General features: G+C 47.4%; 1 protein-coding gene across 18 annotated transcripts in view; it reads left to right on the top strand.

Moving 5' to 3' along the window:
- Nucleotides 1–20,043, top strand: part of chd9 (chromodomain helicase DNA binding protein 9) — a 100,641-nt gene that overhangs the window by 59,035 nt on the left and 21,563 nt on the right. For 12 of the 18 annotated variants that reach the window (XM_042062507.1, XM_042062505.1, XM_042062506.1 and 9 more), the window contains 13 exons: nt 803–1,046; nt 3,509–3,571; nt 4,784–4,960; nt 6,133–6,276; nt 6,603–6,858; nt 7,746–7,956; nt 10,975–11,170; nt 11,510–11,680; nt 11,990–12,178; nt 13,546–13,656; nt 15,301–15,500; nt 15,919–16,118; nt 17,414–17,573. In XM_042062507.1, the coding sequence (XP_041918441.1) occupies nt 803–1,046; nt 3,509–3,571; nt 4,784–4,960; nt 6,133–6,276; nt 6,603–6,858; nt 7,746–7,956; nt 10,975–11,170; nt 11,510–11,680; nt 11,990–12,178; nt 13,546–13,656; nt 15,301–15,500; nt 15,919–16,118; nt 17,414–17,573 (2,322 nt within the window). The remainder of the gene's footprint in view (nt 1–802; nt 1,047–3,508; nt 3,572–4,783; nt 4,961–6,132; nt 6,277–6,602; nt 6,859–7,745; nt 7,957–10,974; nt 11,171–11,509; nt 11,681–11,989; nt 12,179–13,545; nt 13,657–15,300; nt 15,501–15,918; nt 16,119–17,413; nt 17,574–20,043) is intronic. The other 6 variants (XM_042062516.1, XM_042062515.1, XM_042062511.1 and 3 more) reach the window with 3 other exon arrangements.

Raw genomic sequence — 20,043 nt, 5'->3', positions numbered from 1 at the left:
GAGGGTGTGTTCATGTGAAATGCAAAGCATGTCGCTGAGCCTTGGAGATGAGCCAAGCAGGCCAACTGGGCGGAGTTGTGTGGAATGGGAATATCTGCACTTGGCAATTAACGTCAAGACTTTTCTTAAATAAAAGCCCCCCTTTCTAGAATGTAGGGGGGCTGTGGGGGTCTGCCTGATAACAGGCCAAAAAATCTGAGGGAGAGAAACTCGTCTGTATCGGACTGGAGCTTAGCGGTTCCTCTGAGGAGGGTTTACCTATCTGCTCGAGGCTAATCGGTGAAGGTGAGCCGTGTTCGTGCCACTCTGGCTGAGTGTAGTCTGTAGTTCACATGTAGGACTTGTGCGGGGGGGGGCAAAAGGCAGTGGTGGAGATCACATGCTGAGAAGAAGGGTGAGCGAGGAGGAGGCTGCTCGTTTTCAGCCCAGTGCACGGAGAGTTAGCGATCGCTTCAAGAATCATCAGATGAGTCCCTGGAGCCGAGAGCAGTTATATAGCAGCATGACCAGATGATTTAGACTCTAGCCAATCTAGGCTCAAAGCCATCTGAGTTTCAAAATCACTCCTGATACTACAGTACAGCTGTTGCATGTCATATGTTTTTCATCTGCTAGTATGTGGGTGTGTACTAAGGTGTGTGTGTGTGTGTGTGTGTGTGTGTGTGTGTGTGTGTGTGTGTGTGTGTGTGTGTGTGTGTGTGTGCGTGTGTGCGTGTGTGCGTGTGTGCGTGTGTGCGTGTGTGCGTGTGTGCGTGTGTGCGTGTGTGTGTGCGTGCGTGTGTGTGCGTGTGTGCGGTCACAGGCGGAACTGCATCCTGGCCGACGAAATGGGCCTGGGCAAGACCATCCAGTCCATCACATTCCTGGAGGAGATCCAGCGCGTGGGCATCCGCGGGCCCTTCCTCATCATCGCGCCGCTCTCCACCATCGCCAACTGGGAGCGCGAGTTCCGCACGTGGACCCACCTCAACGTCATCGTCTACCACGGCAGCATGGTCAGCCGGCAGATGCTGCAGCAGTACGAGATGTACTTCAGGGACTCCCAGGTGAGAGCAGACTGTCTGTCTGTCTCTTTGTTAGTCTGTGTGTCTATCCATCTGTCGGTCTCTGTATGTTTGTCTGCCTGTCTCGGTCATCCTGTGTTTGTCCGTCTGTCTCTCTCTCTGTCTCTGCATGTCTGTGTGTCTATCCATCTGTCTGTCTGTTTGTCTGCCTGTCTGTCACAGTCATCCTTTGTTTGTCCATCTGTCTGTCTCTCTGCCTCTGCCTGTCTGTGTGTCTGTCTGTCTGTATGTCTGCCTGCCTGCCTGTCTCAGTCATCCTATGGTTGCCTGTCCGTCTGTCTCACGTTAATCACGCTAAATTTGCGGGAAGAGGAGACGTCTTTTTGCCGTCTTTTTGTGTCTGAAAACGAGGTGAAAATTTGCCGGCCTGCTGATCTGTTCACATGATGCGGCATTTTGGGGAGCCAGGAGGCAGGATCAGCTAGCAAATTAAAATGTGACGTGCAACAGGGGGCGTGTAGAGTGATAGTCGTAGGCCTTATTATGCGTGGGCCTTCAGATGCAGCAGGTGTGTGATTTCCAAAACCATGGCGGGAGAACCTGCACTTTGGTTAGCTTGCATTTGCTTTGCTGTTGCTTAGAATGTTAGATTCTTGCGATAAATGTCTTTAGACAATAAAAAGTCATTTGGAAGGGCAATTGAAGAGAAGAGTTGCCCCCTGCGTTGGCCGGGATTCCCCTTTGAAAATCAGAGGTTCACAGGCTACTGTGGCCTTGGTCAGTGGCGCGCCAGCCGTAATCCTGTACGTACTGTGCATACAATTTATTCATGAAATCATTCAATATTACAACAATAAAAATAGCTTGTGTACTGTCTTAATTGAAACATGCTTCGCGCACAAATGATAGCCTTGGGCAAAGAGAATGGACATCTCAACATAAGGATACATTAGAAGATGATGATTGGTGTAAACTTTGTCACACGACGTGATAAGCAGTTCTGGCGCTTAAAAACGCAACGTTCCATTCAGTCATAATTCAAGCGTAGGCCTAGTGCTCATCATGAAAAGAACAGCAGCTTAATATTTTTTCAGGTGTTTAACAGTAGGCCTAGGCCTAGGCGCACTGTTAGCAGTTATGCCGAAGGCAGTGAGATTATTAGGCATTGCATCCTGTCACCCTGTTTGGAACATCGCAGTTCGGGTTGATAATATTCAGTTAATGTGAGTATGGATCATCTCAAAGTTTGAGACAACCAAACAGCAGTGTAGGCAAAGCAAATCCTAATTGTTAGGTTACCATAGCTGTCTTTTCTCTAGGCCTAGGCCTATCGGAAATCGCGACATAAGCTCATTTGGGGTTCACAATGTGTTTAAATTGTTCAATAGGCCTACATGATTTTATAACAGGCCAAATACAAAATAAATGTTACAAATATCGCCTAGATATCTGTAAACATAACAATCAGAGGATATACATATAGGGCAGACAGACGCTCATGAGTTCATGCTTTGTTTTATCGCTGGATTTTAGGATAGCCTATTATGGCAACCGATTGCATTCCGAGCTACAGTCAACTCTAGCAGGCATTAAATGACTGAAGAGACTGTGAATTTAAAGATTGACATAATGTGCTGTCTCTGCTATTGCTGCTTTTGATCAGTTAGATTTATTTGCAATCTCCTGTGGTGGGCTGGACATAGAATCGAAATGCCCACCCAGATTCCCCTTTCCGCCTTGACCCATTCACACTGGTGCCGGAACTTATCGATTCGGCAAAAAGTCTAGGGTGCTTGGTAGTAAATTTGGCGAGACACTTTGTCCCGCCGTTCCGCCTCGGTCTATGTGAAAAGGACAGGCGTTCCGCGAATTTGGTACATAATTTTGCGGGGATTTTGGCAGTGTGTAAGGGCCTTTTGTCTCTGTCTGTTTGTGTGTCTGTATGTCTGCCTGCCTGTCTCAGTCATCCTGTGTGTGTCTGTCCGTCTGTGTGTGTGTGTGTGTGCATGATCATTGGGTTCCAGTGGTAATTTACTCCTGTGCTAGCCTCCCTCTGGAATGTACTCTCTGTTTGCTCTAGTCTAGGGCTTGTCCCACTATAAGACTCGTACGTTTTGCAAGTGATCGGGTACAGGGTTTAGTCAGCCACTGAAAAGAGGAATAGCCTTTAGTAAGTATGTCATCAGGTCCAGGAATGGGTATCGGTGGTTAGAATGTGTGTTGTGTGTTTGAGGTGCTGTGAGGGAGTGCCAGGGTTTCAGTTTTACTTACCGTCAGATTTGTACAGATTTAAGTCAGTGTATTCTTGGCTATGAGATTTGTCCTTACTCAATTGTATATGATGCTGTCCTGGCAAATTGCACTAGCAGCGTGTGCCATTCGTAGACAGGCTAACAGTCAGCAATTGAAATCTGTTTGTATAAAGCTGGTAGTTCATTCTTGTTTCCTACAAAACAATGCGTTGTTGTTTCCTTGTATTCCAAAAAAATCCCTTTCAACTACAGATGGGTGAGGAGAAGGTCAGAAGGAAGAAAGATGGACGATGGAAGATGGAAGGAAGAAAAGATGTTAGTAAATAGATAAGTGCAGACACACACACACACACACACACACACACGCACACGCACTCACACTAGGGTGTGTGTGGTGGCGCATGTCTGGGGCGGGCCTGGGGCACAGCCTGCATGTTGACGGACTCCGCTGCCGGCTGTCTGTGATTCGCGCTGACAGCAGCAGCAGCGGCGGCACAGAGAGGCCTTCTCACAACACACACACGCGATGACATCATGTCCCACTGGGGCTGCCACTGACTGCTTAGATCATCCTAGCATCTTCCAGAGAGGGAGGGAGAGGGAGGGAGAGGGAGAGGGAGAGGGAGAGGGAGAGGGAGAGAGAGAGAATAGAAGTGTATACATAGACGCACAAATGCAGACAGACATATGTAGCGTGCATGTGCAATGTAAGTGAATAAATAAACAAGGAAGGTTCCCGCTGTGTGCCTGATTTTGTTAAGGTGATTGCTGACACCTGTTATGGAGCTTTGTGAAAAGACATTGCTCTAGTTGTCCTTTGCTTGGAGTTATGTACTGTTTTTTTGTGTTCTGGTTTGAAGTGCCAGTCCTTTTCTACCGGAGCACAGGTCGTCAAATGACCTAGTTTGTTTTGAGATCCACTAATCTACTTACAGGACTTAACCGACCAAAGGAGTGTCTACTCATAGGGCAAAGGTTCCAGGGATAGCTTTTATCAAAACAGCAAAAGTATTGAAAATGGCATCATTCATGATGATTCGTTCAGCTACATTGTCAGACATTATTTTTTTACCCTTATTGCAAAAGTACTGAAGCTAGCGTCCACTCGGAGACCTAAGTTACCTCAAGTAGCTTTACTCAGGGTCACACAGGGACACTCCGTGCTGGTCTGCTTAGAGCAGTGTTTCTCAAAGTGTGGTCCGGGGACCACTGGTGGTCCGTAAGCTATCCCAAGTGGTAAAATATTATGTAGCTTACTAATGTAAGCTACTCCGGTTGAAATCATATGAATCCTCTGACACAATAAGAAAGGTGCAAAGACAATTAGCAAGGTGGTTCAGTGATTAGGCCTATTGTGTAATATACAGTTGAAGTAGGTCTACTTTTTTGTTTCTGTGAGTTTTTTTTTATTGGTTAAGTGGTCCTTGGTCTGAAAAAGTTTGAGAAACACTGGCTTAGAGCCATAGCGTTATGGTAGCGTCATCCCTGCCTCCTGACGCCCTGACTCGCTTTACTTGAATCTTCCAGGGCCGAGCGATCAGAGGGGCGTACAAGTTCCAGGCGGTCATCACCACCTTTGAGATGATCCTAGGTGGCTGCCCGGAGCTCAATGCCATCGAGTGGCGCTGTGTCATCATTGACGAAGCCCACCGCCTCAAGAACAAGAACTGCAAGCTGCTGGAGGGCTTCAAGCTCATGAATCTGGTAAGCCGCCTCTTGTTACGATCATTCACCTGTGTTGCATCTGTTTGTGACATTGCATCGTGGGTAATGTAGGCCCACCCCTTGGCCTGCCTAACTTCACTCTACTATGGATGCCAGTGACTTGTCAAAACCTGTAGCCCATTTCACCTCTAGCTCTTTTACGTCATAAGCAGTATGAACATAATTTGTATGTTGTGTGACTATTGCTGGGAGCTGGAAAAATGGAAACTTCCATGCAACCTGTGCCTACTTGCTTAAACTTCGGTGTCTTCAGTAACATTCTGATCATTCAGTAACATTATAGTTAGACACTATAGCACAGTCATAAAGTTTACGCTGAGGAAATGAAAACACGCCCTGTGTTCAGATCATCCACCCATTCACTCACTATGCAGTGCACTGTAGTGAATAACTGTGTGGTGATTATTCACTATGTAGTCCAAATAAAATCAAGCACCTAGTTTATGAATGCGGACTGCATGATGCTTGATTGTATACACCTGTGGCAAGGGACCTGATGAAGGGTGGAATGTCTGCACACTTGCTCCCATCAGAATATTTTGACTATTCTGAATATATGACTATTCTCCAGTGTACATTAAAACATCCTGATGGGAGAAAGTGTGCGGACATTCCACCCTTTTTCCATTTTATAGCCTAGCACTTTTTGTCCAGCACCTGCCTTGGATGTGCGCACCAACAAACAACGTTTCAAGGGACCTGATGAAACCCATGAATTGCTTTGAGGTGTCTGAGCATGATGATGTATGCGGCTGTCTATGCTATAGACTCTACAGCTTTAGCATGGGCTATATACTAAGAGTATACTCTACAGCTTTAGCATGGGCTATATACTAAGAGTATACTCTACAGCTTTAGCATGGGCTATATACTAAGAGTATACTCTACAGCTTTAGCATGGGCTATATACTAAGAGTATACTCTACAGCTTTAGCATGGGCTATACTAAGTATACTCTACAGCTTTAGCATGGGCTATACTAAGAGTATACTCTACAGCTTTAGCATGGGCTATATACTAAGAGTATACTCTACAGCTTTAGCATGGGCTATATACTAAGAGTATACTCTACAGCTTTAGCATGGGCTATACTAAGTATACTCTACAGCTTTAGCATGGGCTATACTAAGAGCCGTTGTGACCCTCTGTAGGAGCACAAGGTGCTGCTGACGGGCACTCCACTGCAGAACACCGTGGAGGAGCTCTTCAGCCTGCTGCACTTCCTGGAGCCTCTGCGCTTCCCTTCGGAGACCACCTTCATGCAGGAGTTTGGGGACCTCAAGACCGAGGAGCAGGTACGCGTCCCACAGGAAGTGTGCTAGTGTGGATTGGTATCATTCAAATAAGGAAGAAGTAGTGGTATGGTGGTTAACGTGTGTCAGACTTTCATAACCAAATTAGGTCAACATGTTTTGTTGACGCATTTTAGGTCGTGCTTTGCATACACTGAAAGATAAGCTTTATGACTGACTCAATTTTCGAGTCTGATTTGAAGTCGCAGCTTCAATAGTAGTATTTTCTGTAATGTGTATGTGAGATGGTCTGAATAATTGTTTTAATTGTGTGTGTGTGTGTGTGTGTGTGTGTGTGTGTGTGTGTCCACATATGTGTACATCCTCAGGTCCAGAAGCTGCAGGGCATCCTGAAGCCCATGATGCTCAGGCGACTTAAGGAGGACGTAGAGAAGAAGCTGGCTCCCAAAGAGGAGACCATCATCGAGGTGGAGCTGACCAACATCCAGAAGAAGTACTACCGTGCCATCCTGGAGAAGAACTTCTCCTTTCTGTCCAAGGGTGCCGGCCAAGCCAACCTTCCCAACCTGGTCAACACAATGATGGAGTTGAGGAAGTGCTGTAACCACCCCTACCTCATTAAAGGTACCAAGCACACTTCCAGTAGTCACAGGGATCAAGTGAGATTGTGAGGATTCATGTGTAACGGTAGCTAGTACAGTCTTGCTATTCAACCAAGGGGGCAGGCGAATTCCTGCAAGTAGAAGAATCAATGGAGGCTGGAGGGACCACTTCTCTGCTAACCCCATAAAAGCCCATTCATTTTAGGATTTTTTTTAAATACCATAACTTCATGAAAGAAACTTCATCAAAAGAAGATTAGCTTCAAGGCTATAACTTTTTTTGTTTTGTTTTACCATGACTGTTTTTGAAGATGATCATGTGTGGTAGTTTCAACATTAACACGACTTGATATCACTTGTGAGGATAATATTAATAATAATACATAAATAAATGTTTAACTTTGAAGGCGAAGGAAGTGTGAGAAGAATTTCTGTGTATCCATCATATGAGTTACAAGATTCAGTTTGATGGCTAACGTCACGAAGTTAAGTGCGAGTCTGCACAGTACTGGGGGGACCAACTGAAAAATTGTTCAATTTCACCCAGTGCCCTCCCATTGAAAACAACGGAGTCTTTTCGTCCATTTATTTTACTGTGTATGTCTATGTATTCAACAGGGAGTTCTTTAGTTGTTGTGAGAGCCATTTTGTCAGATACTCAAAAATGTAAATATACTGTTGGTCAATACAAGACCTTACAAACTGCCAGGCTACACAGAGGTCAAGATAAAGGGCAAAAAAAGAATTAAAAAGTTTGCTGAAAATGGGCCTGATAGATTGGGCTACAGTGCAGTCTTTTTAGGAGTCCTTGATTCATGTAATGGTTCATTAAAAGGAATTTTAAACAACTCTCTCTCTTTCTTTCTCTCTCTCTCTCTCTCTCTATCCCCCCCTCCCTCCCACCCTTAGGGGCCGAGGAGAAGATCCTTGAGGACTTCCGCGAGGTCTACAACCCCGGCGCCATGGACTTCCACCTGCAGGCCATGGTCCAGTCGGCGGGCAAGCTGGTCCTCATCGACAAGCTGCTACCCAAGATGAAGGCCGGCGGCCACAAGGTCCTCATCTTCTCCCAGATGGTGCGCTGCCTGGACATCCTGGAGGACTACCTCATCCAGAGAAGGTCAGACATCAACGGGGAACACGCTCACTTTCAAAAAAAGAACTCGGTCTGCAGTTATTGTTACCCAGAATGCATTGCAGTCATAATGATGAGGGGGATTTGACTTCGTTACACTCAGCCCCTAGTAGGGGGGAAGAGGGTATTGTGATCGGGGTCCAATCATCCGTCTGTGTGTCCACATACAGTACATCATTTAAGAAGTACTGGTCCAATGTACTTCACATTTTTATTGACCGTTTCAAGAGAGTTCCATTATCAGCAGCATAGTTGTTCCCACAAGACTTCCGTTTTAACATTCCATATGTTATCTTAACTGTACGTACACACCGCCGCCGACTTGAGCTTCCAAAGATTCAGGAAGTCGTTCATTTTCAATGGAAGCCGGCTGGTAAAATGGTAATGAGCTATGACGCGGTTCAGCGACTGCTGTCACGTCAGAGCAGCCAAAGCTTCCCTGTACTGTTTTGACAAGCGTCCTTGACCGGGCGACCCGAGCTTCTTTGGAAGCTCAAGTCGGCAGCGGTGTGTACGTACAGTAATGAAGCGGAAGTAGATTAAGAACAAAATAGAATGTTCAAGCATTGTTTTTGTTTTTCTTGTTGAATGGGTCTATAGGAGGCAGAGAGTCACCATCCTCCTACCTGACCGTAGACCGTAGATCTGCTTCAGAACGCAGATGCTGGAATTTGGTTGAACTTCAGTTGCCTGACTGTTCCTTTCTGATACGTGTTTGAGACTTTTCACAGTGCATACTAAGCACAGAGTTATTTTTGTATCTGTGAGACGAGCAGTTTGTTTCTATCACAAATATGTGCATGGTTTCTCACTGAATGTTTTATTTATAGTATGTGCTATTTCCCAGTCTCTGTTCAAGAAGTAGTGGTTTGACATGAATATATTTCCATCGTTCAAAATGTGTCAGATTGTGACTTAAAGTAAAGGACAAGTAAAGCATATTTTACTTGTACTCATGTTATCTATCTAGCTCCCTCTCATCCCCTCATTCTCCTCCTTAACCCAGTCATGTCCTGCACCTCACCCTCCTCTCTCTCTCTCTCTCTCTCTCTCTCTCTCTCTCTCTCGCGCTCTCTCTCTGTCTCTCTCTCTCTCTCTCTCTCTTTCTCTTTCTTTCGTTCTTTCTCTCTCTCTCTCCCTCTTTCTTTTTTGTCTCTCTCTCTCTCTCTCTTTCCTCTCTCTCTCTCTCCTCTCTCTCTCACATCTCTGGTGCCTTCACCGCTGCAGCCTTGCTTGGGCACACAACCAAACCCTGTGCGCAGGAGCAGGGTGGAGCCTGAGTGAGGGGAAGTGCAGTGGAGGGGCTTAGCGGTGTTTGCTAGCTGGCGTGGAGGCAGGGCCTGGGCAGGGTTCAGCAGCAGGGCACAGACCCCCTGGGGATTCCCCCAGCAGACAGCCAGAACCAGGGGCCGCTGGAAGTGGGTCACTGTGTACGGGGGGGTTCAGTGGTGGTGGTGAAGGGGGTGGTGCATGGTGGGGGTGGGTGGGGGGGTGTAGTCTAGTCTAGGCCAGGCCCTGTGGTCCAGGAAAAAAGGCTTTCCCTGAAAGAAAGCGCTGAATCACCTTGTGCTGTTGGTTGGGCAAGAGGGGTGGAAGAGAAATGAAGAGAAAGTAGTGTGAGGGAGAGAAAAAGGAATCTGGAGATGTGTGGAGTGTGGAGTGTGGAGATGTGTGGAGTGTGGAGATGTGTGGAGTGGAGATGTGTGGAGTGTGGAGATGTGTGGAGTGTGGAGATGTGTGGAGTGTGGAGTGTGGAGATGTGTGGAGTGTGGAGATGTGTGGAGTGTGGAGATGTGGAGATGTGTGGAGTGTGGAGATGTGTGGAGATGTGTGGAGATGTGTGGAGATGTGTGGAGATGTGTGGAGTGTGGAGATGTGTGGAGATGTGTGGAGTGTGGAGATGTGTGGAGATGTGTGGAGTGTGGAGATGTGTGGAGTGTGGAGATGTGTGGAGATGTGTGGAGTGTGGAGATGTGTGGAGTGTGGAGTGTGGAGTGTGGAGATGTGTGGAGTGTGGAGATGTGTGGAGATGTGTGGAGATGTGTGGAGTGTGGAGATGTGTGGAGTGTGGAGATGTGTGGAGTGTGGAGATGTGTGGAGTGTGGAGTGTGGAGTGTGGAGATGTGTGGAGATGTGTGGAGATGTGTGGAGATGTGTGGAGATGTGTGGAGTGTGGAGATGTGTGGAGATGTGTGGAGATGTGTGGAGATGTGTGGAGATGTGTGGAGATGTGTGGAGATGTGTGGAGATGTGTGGAGTGTGGAGATGTGTGGAGATGTGTGGAGATGTGTGGAGATGTGTGGAGTGTGGAGATGTGTGGAGATGTGTGGAGATGTGTGGAGTGTGGAGATGTGTGGAGATGTGTGGAGTGTGGAGATGTGTGGAGTGTGGAGATGTGTGGAGATGTGTGGAGTGTGGAGTGTGGAGATGTGTGGAGATGTGTGGAGTGTGGAGATGTGTGGAGTGTGGAGTGTGGAGATGTGTGGAGTGTGGAGATGTGTGGAGTGTGGAGATGTGTGGAGTGTGGAGATGTGTGGAGTGTGGAGATGTGTGGAGTGTGGAGATGTGTGGAGTGTGGAGATGTGTGGAGTGTGGAGATGTGTGGAGTGTGGAGATGTGTGGCGTGTGGGGAAATTGTAGGTGTATTTTGTATGCATTTATGGAAATGAACACTTTGACAGTGTGCTATGTAGTTGTCATGCCTAAGGCATGTACCGTGACATTGCAGCTGAAATTGAGAGAGGGAAGTGCATGGATAATGGGGGCTGTAGATGGAGGAGAGCAGTGGGACTGCACCTCCTCTGTGGTGTGGAAACGAGTGCAACTGAATGGACAGCGATTGCTCTGTGTCTCCTCTCCACCCGAAAATACATCTTCGGCAACTTGAGTTCTTCAGAGAGATGAAGTCACGTGGACTTGACTCGCTGATCCTTGCTGTTCGGTTGAGTTGGTATTGATCTCTGCTTTTGTGTGTGTTTGTGCGTGTGTGTGTGTGTCTCTCAGATACCTCTATGAGCGGATAGACGGGAGAGTGCGGGGGAACTTGCGGCAGGCGGCCATCGACCGCTTCAGTAAGCCGGACTCGGACCGATTTGTGTTCCTGCTGTGCACGAGGGCTGGAGGTCTGGGCATCAACCTGACCGCCGCCGACACCTGCATTATCTTCGACTCGGACTGGAACCCACAGAATGACCTACAGGTGAGCGTCCAGAAAGAGACCGACCACGTTCACACAACAGGTGTTCCTCAAAACATTATGAACAGCCACCATTTTTGCCTGCTTGCCATGTTCGTGCTGAAGTCAGACTTTGGCTCAGTTTTAAAAGGAGCAAAGTATTAACCCTGATAAGGTCAAAATAAAATTCAGCTTCGACCCATGATACTAAAAGCATCAACGTGTCGTCACACTTCTCTCAGACAGTTGTCATATGACCGATATGGTTGATTGACATTTTCTTCACCATTTCAGGTGTCTGTTGGGTGGTTTCAACTTGAGTAGTTGTGCATGGTGAGCTCATATGTCTATGTGTCTGTCCAGGCCCAGGCTCGCTGCCACAGGATTGGCCAGAACAAGGCGGTGAAGGTGTACCGGCTGATCACGCGCAACTCGTACGAGAGGGAGATGTTCGACCGGGCCAGCCTCAAGCTGGGATTGGACAAAGCCGTGCTGCAGAGCATGAGTGGACGGGACAATAGCCTGGGAGGCGGGGTAAGGCTCAGTCACCTGTCAATCATCCGTTATATGGACATTTCCTAATGAAAATATTCAATACTGTGTAGCATAGCTTTTTTAGCTTCATTAGTTATCTTTTTATATTTCAACACCTTTTTAAACATTTTCTTATCCTTATTATGTATTAGTAGCATCATTTGTGATTGATCAGATCAGATTGATCCCTGATGGTTTGTTAATGTCAGGAGAATGTCATTTCCGCCCCCCTCCCTCCAGGCAGGTCAGTTAAAGCTCCCCCCTTAAGCCCGGTCTGACCTTTTGACTTCCTGTTTCCTGTGTGTCCAGCAGCAGGCCCAGCAGCCGCTCTCCAAGAAGGAGATCGAGGACCTGCTGCGCCGCGGCGCCTACGGGGCCATCATGGACGAGGAGGACGAGGGGGCCAAGTTCTGTGAGGAGGACATCGATCAGATCCTCCAGCGCAGGACCAAGACCATCACCATCGAGTCCGAGGGACGAGGGTCCACTTTTGCCAAGGTAGCGGGTCCACCAAGAGGCACAGGATGGCTCACTTGACTGGGTGACTGATGATAGAGAGAGAGATTTATTTGCTCCTTTTGGTAATGTGCCATACAGCCTTAATCATACAACTACAAGAAACACCATAACTGCTGCAGTTCTGTAGTTATTTGGTTGGATCCAACGTTCCTGGATTTCCACAACAGAAGTGTGTGCGCATATCCAAAATACTCGTGGGAACATTGAACAGTGTTTATGAGTGTGTCAGGGAAGTATTTGTTTCATGACCTAGTTTGCATTTTATGAGTTACAGTGTAGTGGCAATCTGTGTGCTAGATTTAGACAGCATTGCATAGATATGTCATGTCATGCAAAAGCAATGGCCTGTCATTGGTTGTTCTCCCCATCAGTCAGCAGGCAGTCTATCAGTAGGGTTCCTTGGCCAAGTAAATATACAGTGTGTGGACTGCAGACATCCTGCTGATTGGTGGAATTCAGTTACGTTCTTTCAGTGTTTCTCAATTCAGTGGGTCTGTCCAAAACGGAAGGGAGCTGTCTGCTGTGTCGCTGCCTTCGGCTTTCTATCGAGTCACTTGCCGTAGCAGGCATCAAGTTACCAGCTACTAACTTTGTTTCGGACAGCCTAGCAAGATAGCAACACAGAACACCGTTGTCAGGATACCAGAAAGCAGAAAAACGTAACGTTCGACTTCAGCAATATCTGCTCACAATTAAATTGAATATTGGACGTTGAAGGCAGCATGAAGGATGCATCTACGCTGCCTTCAAAATTCGGTAAAACGAAGGGATCTTAGAAGGCAGCATTTCACAGAAATATTTGATGAAGATGTGCCTCGATGGCTTGCTCCCCTGTTAGATATCTTAAAAGGCAGCATTTTCTCCCGTTTCGGACCCAGCCAGTGAGTAGGAAGGTGGGATTTGAAGCACGTCCACAATTCCACTCTGTCTCCAGCCAACCCACTCTCTCATGTAGCTCACTCTGCAGGTGTCTTAGTCATACCATCTGTGTTTGGTTTTCATGAAGCTGGTCACTAAATGACAATAGCAGATGTGAGTCATTGGGTTGCATTTGTAAAGAAATCACCGTTGTCAGTATTGTACCGTGCATGATTTATATCTGTTTATATTTATATTAGTGTGTGTGTGTGTGTGTGTGAGAAAGAGAGACACGTGTTTTGAATATTTAGGGTCTGATGGTATTGGATTGAAAGCATTGACTCATTCACTAGATTGTTGCTGATTCTCTACTCTGTCTCACTCTCCTGTTGGCTGTCTCACTCTCCGCTAGTTTCCCCATAATGACATCAGAGTGAGTCACCTTTAGTCACGCGTTGCCTCACCTCTCTCCCCGTTTCTCTCTGCAGGCTAGTTTCGTAGCGTCGGGGAACCGCACGGACATCTCTCTGGATGACCCTAACTTCTGGGACAAGTGGGCCAAGAAGGCGGAGATAGACATGGAGACGGTCAATGGCAGAGTAAGTGCTGGCAGGCACATCATAGCCAGCAGCATGGACTGCACCTCTGCTGCCCGCCTGCGGACTCACTCTTTTTAATCTATATCTACAGGAAGGACACATGGGAAATATAAATTATATCATTTACAAATGCTTTTCAATAAGAGTCTTGTGTTGCTACAAGATATGTTAAATTATAAAAAATATGTTTTATAAGGGCCGTTTTTATAAGTGCAGTGTTTCCCATACATTGACTTATTTGTGGCGGACCACCAATATCAATATCAACACTCAGCACCACACAATGATTTGCCAGGTTGTACTAAATTATGCTTAAATCTGGTTAGCATCATAACCACCAGGCTTGGAATTTCACCATTCTGGGGGCAAGGCCACTTGGCCTTCAGTTGGGCATATTTGGTGGGGGGCACAAAGGCCACAAGACAGGGCACCAAGGCCAAAGTTAACTATACAGTAGTAGGCTATAAAAATGATCAAAGTTGTATTTAGCCTATTCACTGCAGTAGACCTGCATCACTGTATGAAACATGACATATTACATAAAACTGTAAATCATCTGATCATCTAATATTTACAGATATCTAGGCAATATATAACATTTATTTTATATTTGGCTTGTTATGAAATCATTTATTGAACTTGAATTTATGATTGAATTTAAGCACAGATCAGCTTTAAGAAACTCAAATAGCCTAGATGCATGCATTTTGTGATCATTAAGGCTACTTTCACAAACTCTTAGCTGTCCTCTGATTTACCAATATCTAGGCGATATTTGTAACATTTTTTTTTTGTATTTGGCCCGTTATGAAATCATGTGGAACAATTTAAACACATTGTAAAACATAAAGCCCACATTTGGAGACATCCATGTATGTCGAACTTTACTGCAAATTCAAAACTGGATTACTCTGGAACGGCTAACGATACAGGGGACTGCTTTTCACCTTTGTGTTTGGTAAGGTCTCCTGTTTATTCTGATATATGGTTTGTCATGTGTTAAAAGAAGGGTTCGTAAAGTATTCCACCGAGATGAATGGATAGGGAGATCATGGGACGCAAAACAGTAGAATGTATGATTAAATTGAATTATATTATTTACTTTTCTCGCGAACCGTTCAACACAGCAATTATCGGCTAACATCGTTTAAAAGCTGAGAAAAAGCTCTTTCATGTGATACTTGTGATGTCTGTGTGATAAATAGGCTACTTCGCGAGTAGTTCAACTGAGAATGGGTAAATTTGGATGCACTTTCTTTCTTACGCTGTCACTTTCGCCACTGCGTAAAAGACTAAATTAATTTTATTTAGCACAGGCTAAATAAAAATCGCTATTAGTAGGACGCAAAGCAGAATATTGAAAGAAGGGGGCACCAAGGCCACCGTGGCCTGTAAACCTCTGAGCCAACGCTGTGGCCGTCGTGGCCGCTGTGAAATTCCTACCCTGATAACCACACTGCGCTAATTTGTTAAAAACTGTTGCATTCAAGATAATTCTGCAAACCTAACGCCACAAATAGAATTCAATTCTGTGGGAAACACTGAAGTGACCGTGATGGTGATTCTCAGACTCAGAAGCTAGATGTAAATGCTCACAATGTTTTGATGTACTAAGGCCCTAACCCTGCTGGCTTGTGTCCACAGAACAGCCTGGTGATTGACACGCCTCGCGTGCGGAAGCAGACGCGGCCGTTCAGCGCCACCAAGGACGAGCTGGCCGAGCTGTCGGAGGGCGAGAGCGAGGGCGAGAGCGACAAGCCCAAGCTGCGCCGGCCTCACGACCGCCTCAACAGCTACGGGCGTACCGAGTGCTTCCGCGTGGAGAAGAACCTGCTGGTGTACGGGTGAGTGGACACTGGTGTGGCTCTCGGCCCTCTAATGCATGACCGGAGTGCACAACACTACGTGACTTTATTACCCAAGATGGACGAATAAAGACTAGCTGTAGACCCTTGAAACACCATGCGACTATATTAGATACATTTGTAAGAGAAACAATTAAGAAAGCCTATAGACCCTTAAAACATATTACCTAAGAGAAACAAATGACGAAAACGAATAGACCCTTAAAGCCTGTATAGGCTTTCAGATAAATGGTATGTTTTGGCTATAAACTCACAATAATGCATCTAATCTAGACACTCCAACCCTTCAGGAAATTGCCAATACTTGTGGAGGTTTGCTAGATTAGGAATATAGATTATATATATATTACAGACAGCAGCTCCGTGGTCTCTCTGACTCTGTCCTTGTGTGGCGTAGGTGGGGCCGTTGGAAGGACATCCTGCTGCACGGGCGCTTCAAGCGGCCACTGAGCGAGCGCGACGTGGAGATGATCTGCCGCGCCCTACTGGCCTACTGCCTGGTGCATTACCGCGGCGACGACAAGATCAAGGGCTTCATGTGGGACCTGATCGCACCCACAGAGGACGGGCGCACCAAAGAGCTCACAAACCACCTGGGTACGAACCACACACACACACACACATTCATGCATGAATAAAAAACACACTCTCGTAGACTGTCAGTTAGTCTCACTTGTATCCTGCCACAGAATGCTCAGTCATGCTGCTGTGCACTTGTCTCTTGACGTATGCACTTCCACCCTCTCACTCACACAGCCTTAAACACACACACACGCACACACGCACACACACGCACACACACGCACAGTCAAACTCACCCATTCTTAAACACATACACACACTCACAAACACCCAGTCCAACCCCCACTCACAGACTTAACCACAAACACATACACCCACTCATATAGACTTAAGAACACACACACACACATACACACACACACACATTCACAGCGTGTCCATGCGGCTCCACCTCTTAGTACATCCCCAGCAGAAAGGCCACAAATCCCCCTGTGGGCCTGAGGAATGATGGCTGGCTGATGCTCAGCCCAATAAGAAATGCATGATTTGCAGCTGCAGATCAGCCTGCTCCCAGTAGCAGCGGCCTGGTCCCAGCGCTGGCTCCCGCCACCAGGGAGAGAGAGAGAGAGAGAGAGAGAGAGAGAGAGAGAGAGAGAGAGAGAGAGAGGGAGAGAGAGAGGGAGGGAGGGAGGGAAGACAGATGGGGAGAGGGAGAGAAAACATAGATTTCCCTATCGATCGGCCAGAGAGAGAGAGAGAGAGAGCGGCCCGCCGCAGTGCTGCTTTCTGCTGACATTTTCTTATGAAAACCTCCCCCTTGCAAGCGCCATACGCCCCCCCATCCTTACCCATCTGAGTGTGTGTGGGTGTTTGTGGGTGTTTGTGGGTGAGAGGTGGGAACATGGACAATTAATGACTCTTCCTCATCTCCTCTCTCCTCCTCTTCCTCCTCTCTTTTCTTCCTCTTCCTCCTCTCCTCTCCTGTCTCCTCCTCTTCCTCCTCTCTCCTCTCTTCTCCTGTCTCCTCCTCTTCCTCCTCTCCTCTCCTCTCCTGTCTCCTCCTCTTCCTCCTCTCCTCTCCTCTCCTGTCTCCTCCTCTTCCTCCTCACTTTTCTCCTCTCCTCTCCTCTCCTGTCTCCTCCTCTTCCTCCTCACTTTTCTCCTCTCCTCTCTTCTCCTGTCTCCTCTTCCTCCTCTCTTTTCTTCCTCTTATCCTCTCCTGTCTCCTCCTCTTCCTCCTCTCTTTTCTTCCTCTTCTCCTCTCCTGTCTCCTCCTCTCCTCTCTTTTCTTCCTCACTTTTCTCCTCTCCTCTTCCTCCTCCTCTTCCTCATCATCTTCCTCCTCCTCTCCTCTCCTCTCCTCTCCACAGGCCTCTCCACGCCAGTGCCGCGGGGCAGGAAAGGGAAGAAGATGAAGACTCAGTCGACAGGCTTCGACATCCAGAAGGCGGAATGGATCCGCAAGCACAACCCCGAGCACATGCTGCAGGACGACGGCTACAAGAAGCACCTCAAGCACCACTGCAACAAGTGAGTGGCCTTCTCCCTTACTCCTCTCCTCTCCTCTCCTCTCCCTCTTTACTCCTCTCCTCTCCTCTCCTCTCCTCTCCTCTCCCACTTTACTCCTCTCCCTCTTTACTCCTCTCCTCTCCTCTCCTCTCCTCTCCCACTTTACTCCTCTCCTCTCCTCTCCTCTCCCACTTTACTCCTCTCCTCTCCTCTCCCACTCTACTCCTCTCCTCTCCTCTCCTCTCCCACTTTACTCCTCTCCTCTCCTCTCCTCTCCTCTCCCACTTTACTCCTCTCCTCTCCTCTCCTCTCCCACTCTACTCCTCTCCTCTCCTCTCCTCTCCCACTTTACTCCTCTCCTCTCCTCTCCTCTCCTCTCCTCTCCTCTCCCACTCTACTCCTCTCCTCTCCTCTCCTCTCCTCTCCTCTCCCACTCTACTCCTCTCCTCTCCTCTCCTCTCCTCTCCCACTCTACTCCTCTCCTCTCCCACTTTACTCCTCTCCTCTCCTCTCCTCTCCCACTTTACTCCTCTCCTCTCCTCTCCTCTCCTCTCCCACTTTACTCCTCTCCTCTCCTCTCCTCTCCTCTCCCACTTTACTCCTCTCCTCTCCTCTCCTCTCCCACTTTACTCCTCTCCTCTCCTCTCCCACTCTACTCCTCTCCTCTCCTCTCCTCTCCTCTCCTCTCCCACTTTACTCCTCTCCTCTCCTCTCCTCTCCCACTCTACTCCTCTCCTCTCCTCTCCTCTCCTCTCCCACTTTACTCCTCTCCCACTTTACTCCTCTCCTCTCCTCTCCTCTCCCACTCTACTCCTCTCCTCTCCTCTCCTCTCCTCTCCTCTCCCACTCTACTCCTCTCCTCTCCTCTCCTCTCCTCTCCTCCTTTACTCCTCCTCTCTCTCTTCCCTTACTCCTGCTGCTACTGAGGGTCTGGGCCACTGCAGGCATGACTAAAGTCAGTCATCATGAGATGCATTCTGTGGGATTTTTATTAGATATCATGTGTACTAGTGATGGTATTTATTAGGTATGTGTGGGGGGGAGAAATGTGCATGCCATAAATGAAATGCCATAACTAGACCCAGTGAGATGCAAGTTGGCCTGATTTCATTAGTTAAAATAGAGATGCTTCAGTAGCCCTTGAGGACTTTTTAAAGAATCTTGCCCTTGCTCCTGAAGTTAGAAGTGGAAATGGCGTTTCCCTTTACCTGTCTTGCCAGCGCATGGCTGGACTATATGGATGTTGCTGAGATTCACACACAGGCCAAGTGCAGACAGGTGTGCTGTTGTGCTTACTGAATCGAACTGAACCAAAGCGTCACTGCACATCACGCCCCAAACCACAGCTTTCACACCACCCACTACAGTCCCAAACAGGTCGCTAATTGCTTTGTGAGGGTTCCAAAAGGGTGACGTGGCGCACAACGCGACACACAAGCTGTTCAGTAAAGCTAGCAGCACTTCCACTAAAGTATGTGACAGAGCCAAATTGAAACACACCAGTAGGCACACACTCTCCTCCTTTATTCGCTGCAGGTGAGAACCCTGTGCTGACTCACTTCACACTGTGTGTTCATCATTTCTACAGAAACATTTCTCACACGCACGCACGCACGCACACACACACACACACACACACACACACACACACACACACACACACACACACACACACACACACACACACACACATATATAATATATATATATATATATATATATATATATATATATATATATATATATTTATATATTACACACACACACTTACAGTACATACACACACACACAGCACTGACACATCTAGTGTACTTCATTCACTCTGCCCACATCACATAACCAGGCCAGCCTCTCACATCACTGCAGAGAGACTTGCATCAGAATGACCTGCTGTTTGTATGGCTGGACAGTGGAGAGCTGCCGCAGGCAACACTTGAGTTCTGAGTGCGAGGCACTGGCTTTCTGCGCACTTAAACCAAGAGGTCATCGATTCTCTCAAAAGACACTGAGGATGTGCGCCACACACACTGACACACTGATGATTGGAGTGGTGGCTTGGTCACCCAGGTTTTGTGTCCCGTCAGTGCGTACAGTATGCCTGCCCTGTAGCGTGGCTGCATTGATGTGCTGTTCCTGTTGAACAGAGACACTCGCTCTCGAGGTGTCATCAGTGAACTGTCAACTGTTACTGGCATTGTGACATCATCTCCGAGTGTGACTCACCGTTTGTCATGAGGGAAGGCCAAGTGAAAGCTGCAAAGTGTAACGGTCAAATTTTACACAATCTAGAGTGTGTGTGTGTGTGTGTGTGTTTTTTCCAAAAGAGACGGGCCAGATATGAGCGTGTGTGTTTCCAAAAGAGAGGGGCCAGATATGAGCGTGTGTGTTTCCAAAAGAGAGGGGCCAGATATGAGCGTGTGTGTTTCCAAAAGAGAGGGGCCAGATATGAGCGTGTATGTTTCCAAAAGAGAGGGGCCAGATATGAGCGTGT

The sequence above is a fragment of the Alosa sapidissima genome, chromosome 14, assembly GCF_018492685.1.
Source record: "Alosa sapidissima isolate fAloSap1 chromosome 14, fAloSap1.pri, whole genome shotgun sequence".
NCBI classification, from domain to species: domain Eukaryota; kingdom Metazoa; phylum Chordata; class Actinopteri; order Clupeiformes; family Clupeidae; genus Alosa; species Alosa sapidissima.
The sequence above is the reverse complement of the archived record's forward strand: the minus strand, read 5'-3'. Positions and strand labels throughout refer to the sequence as shown.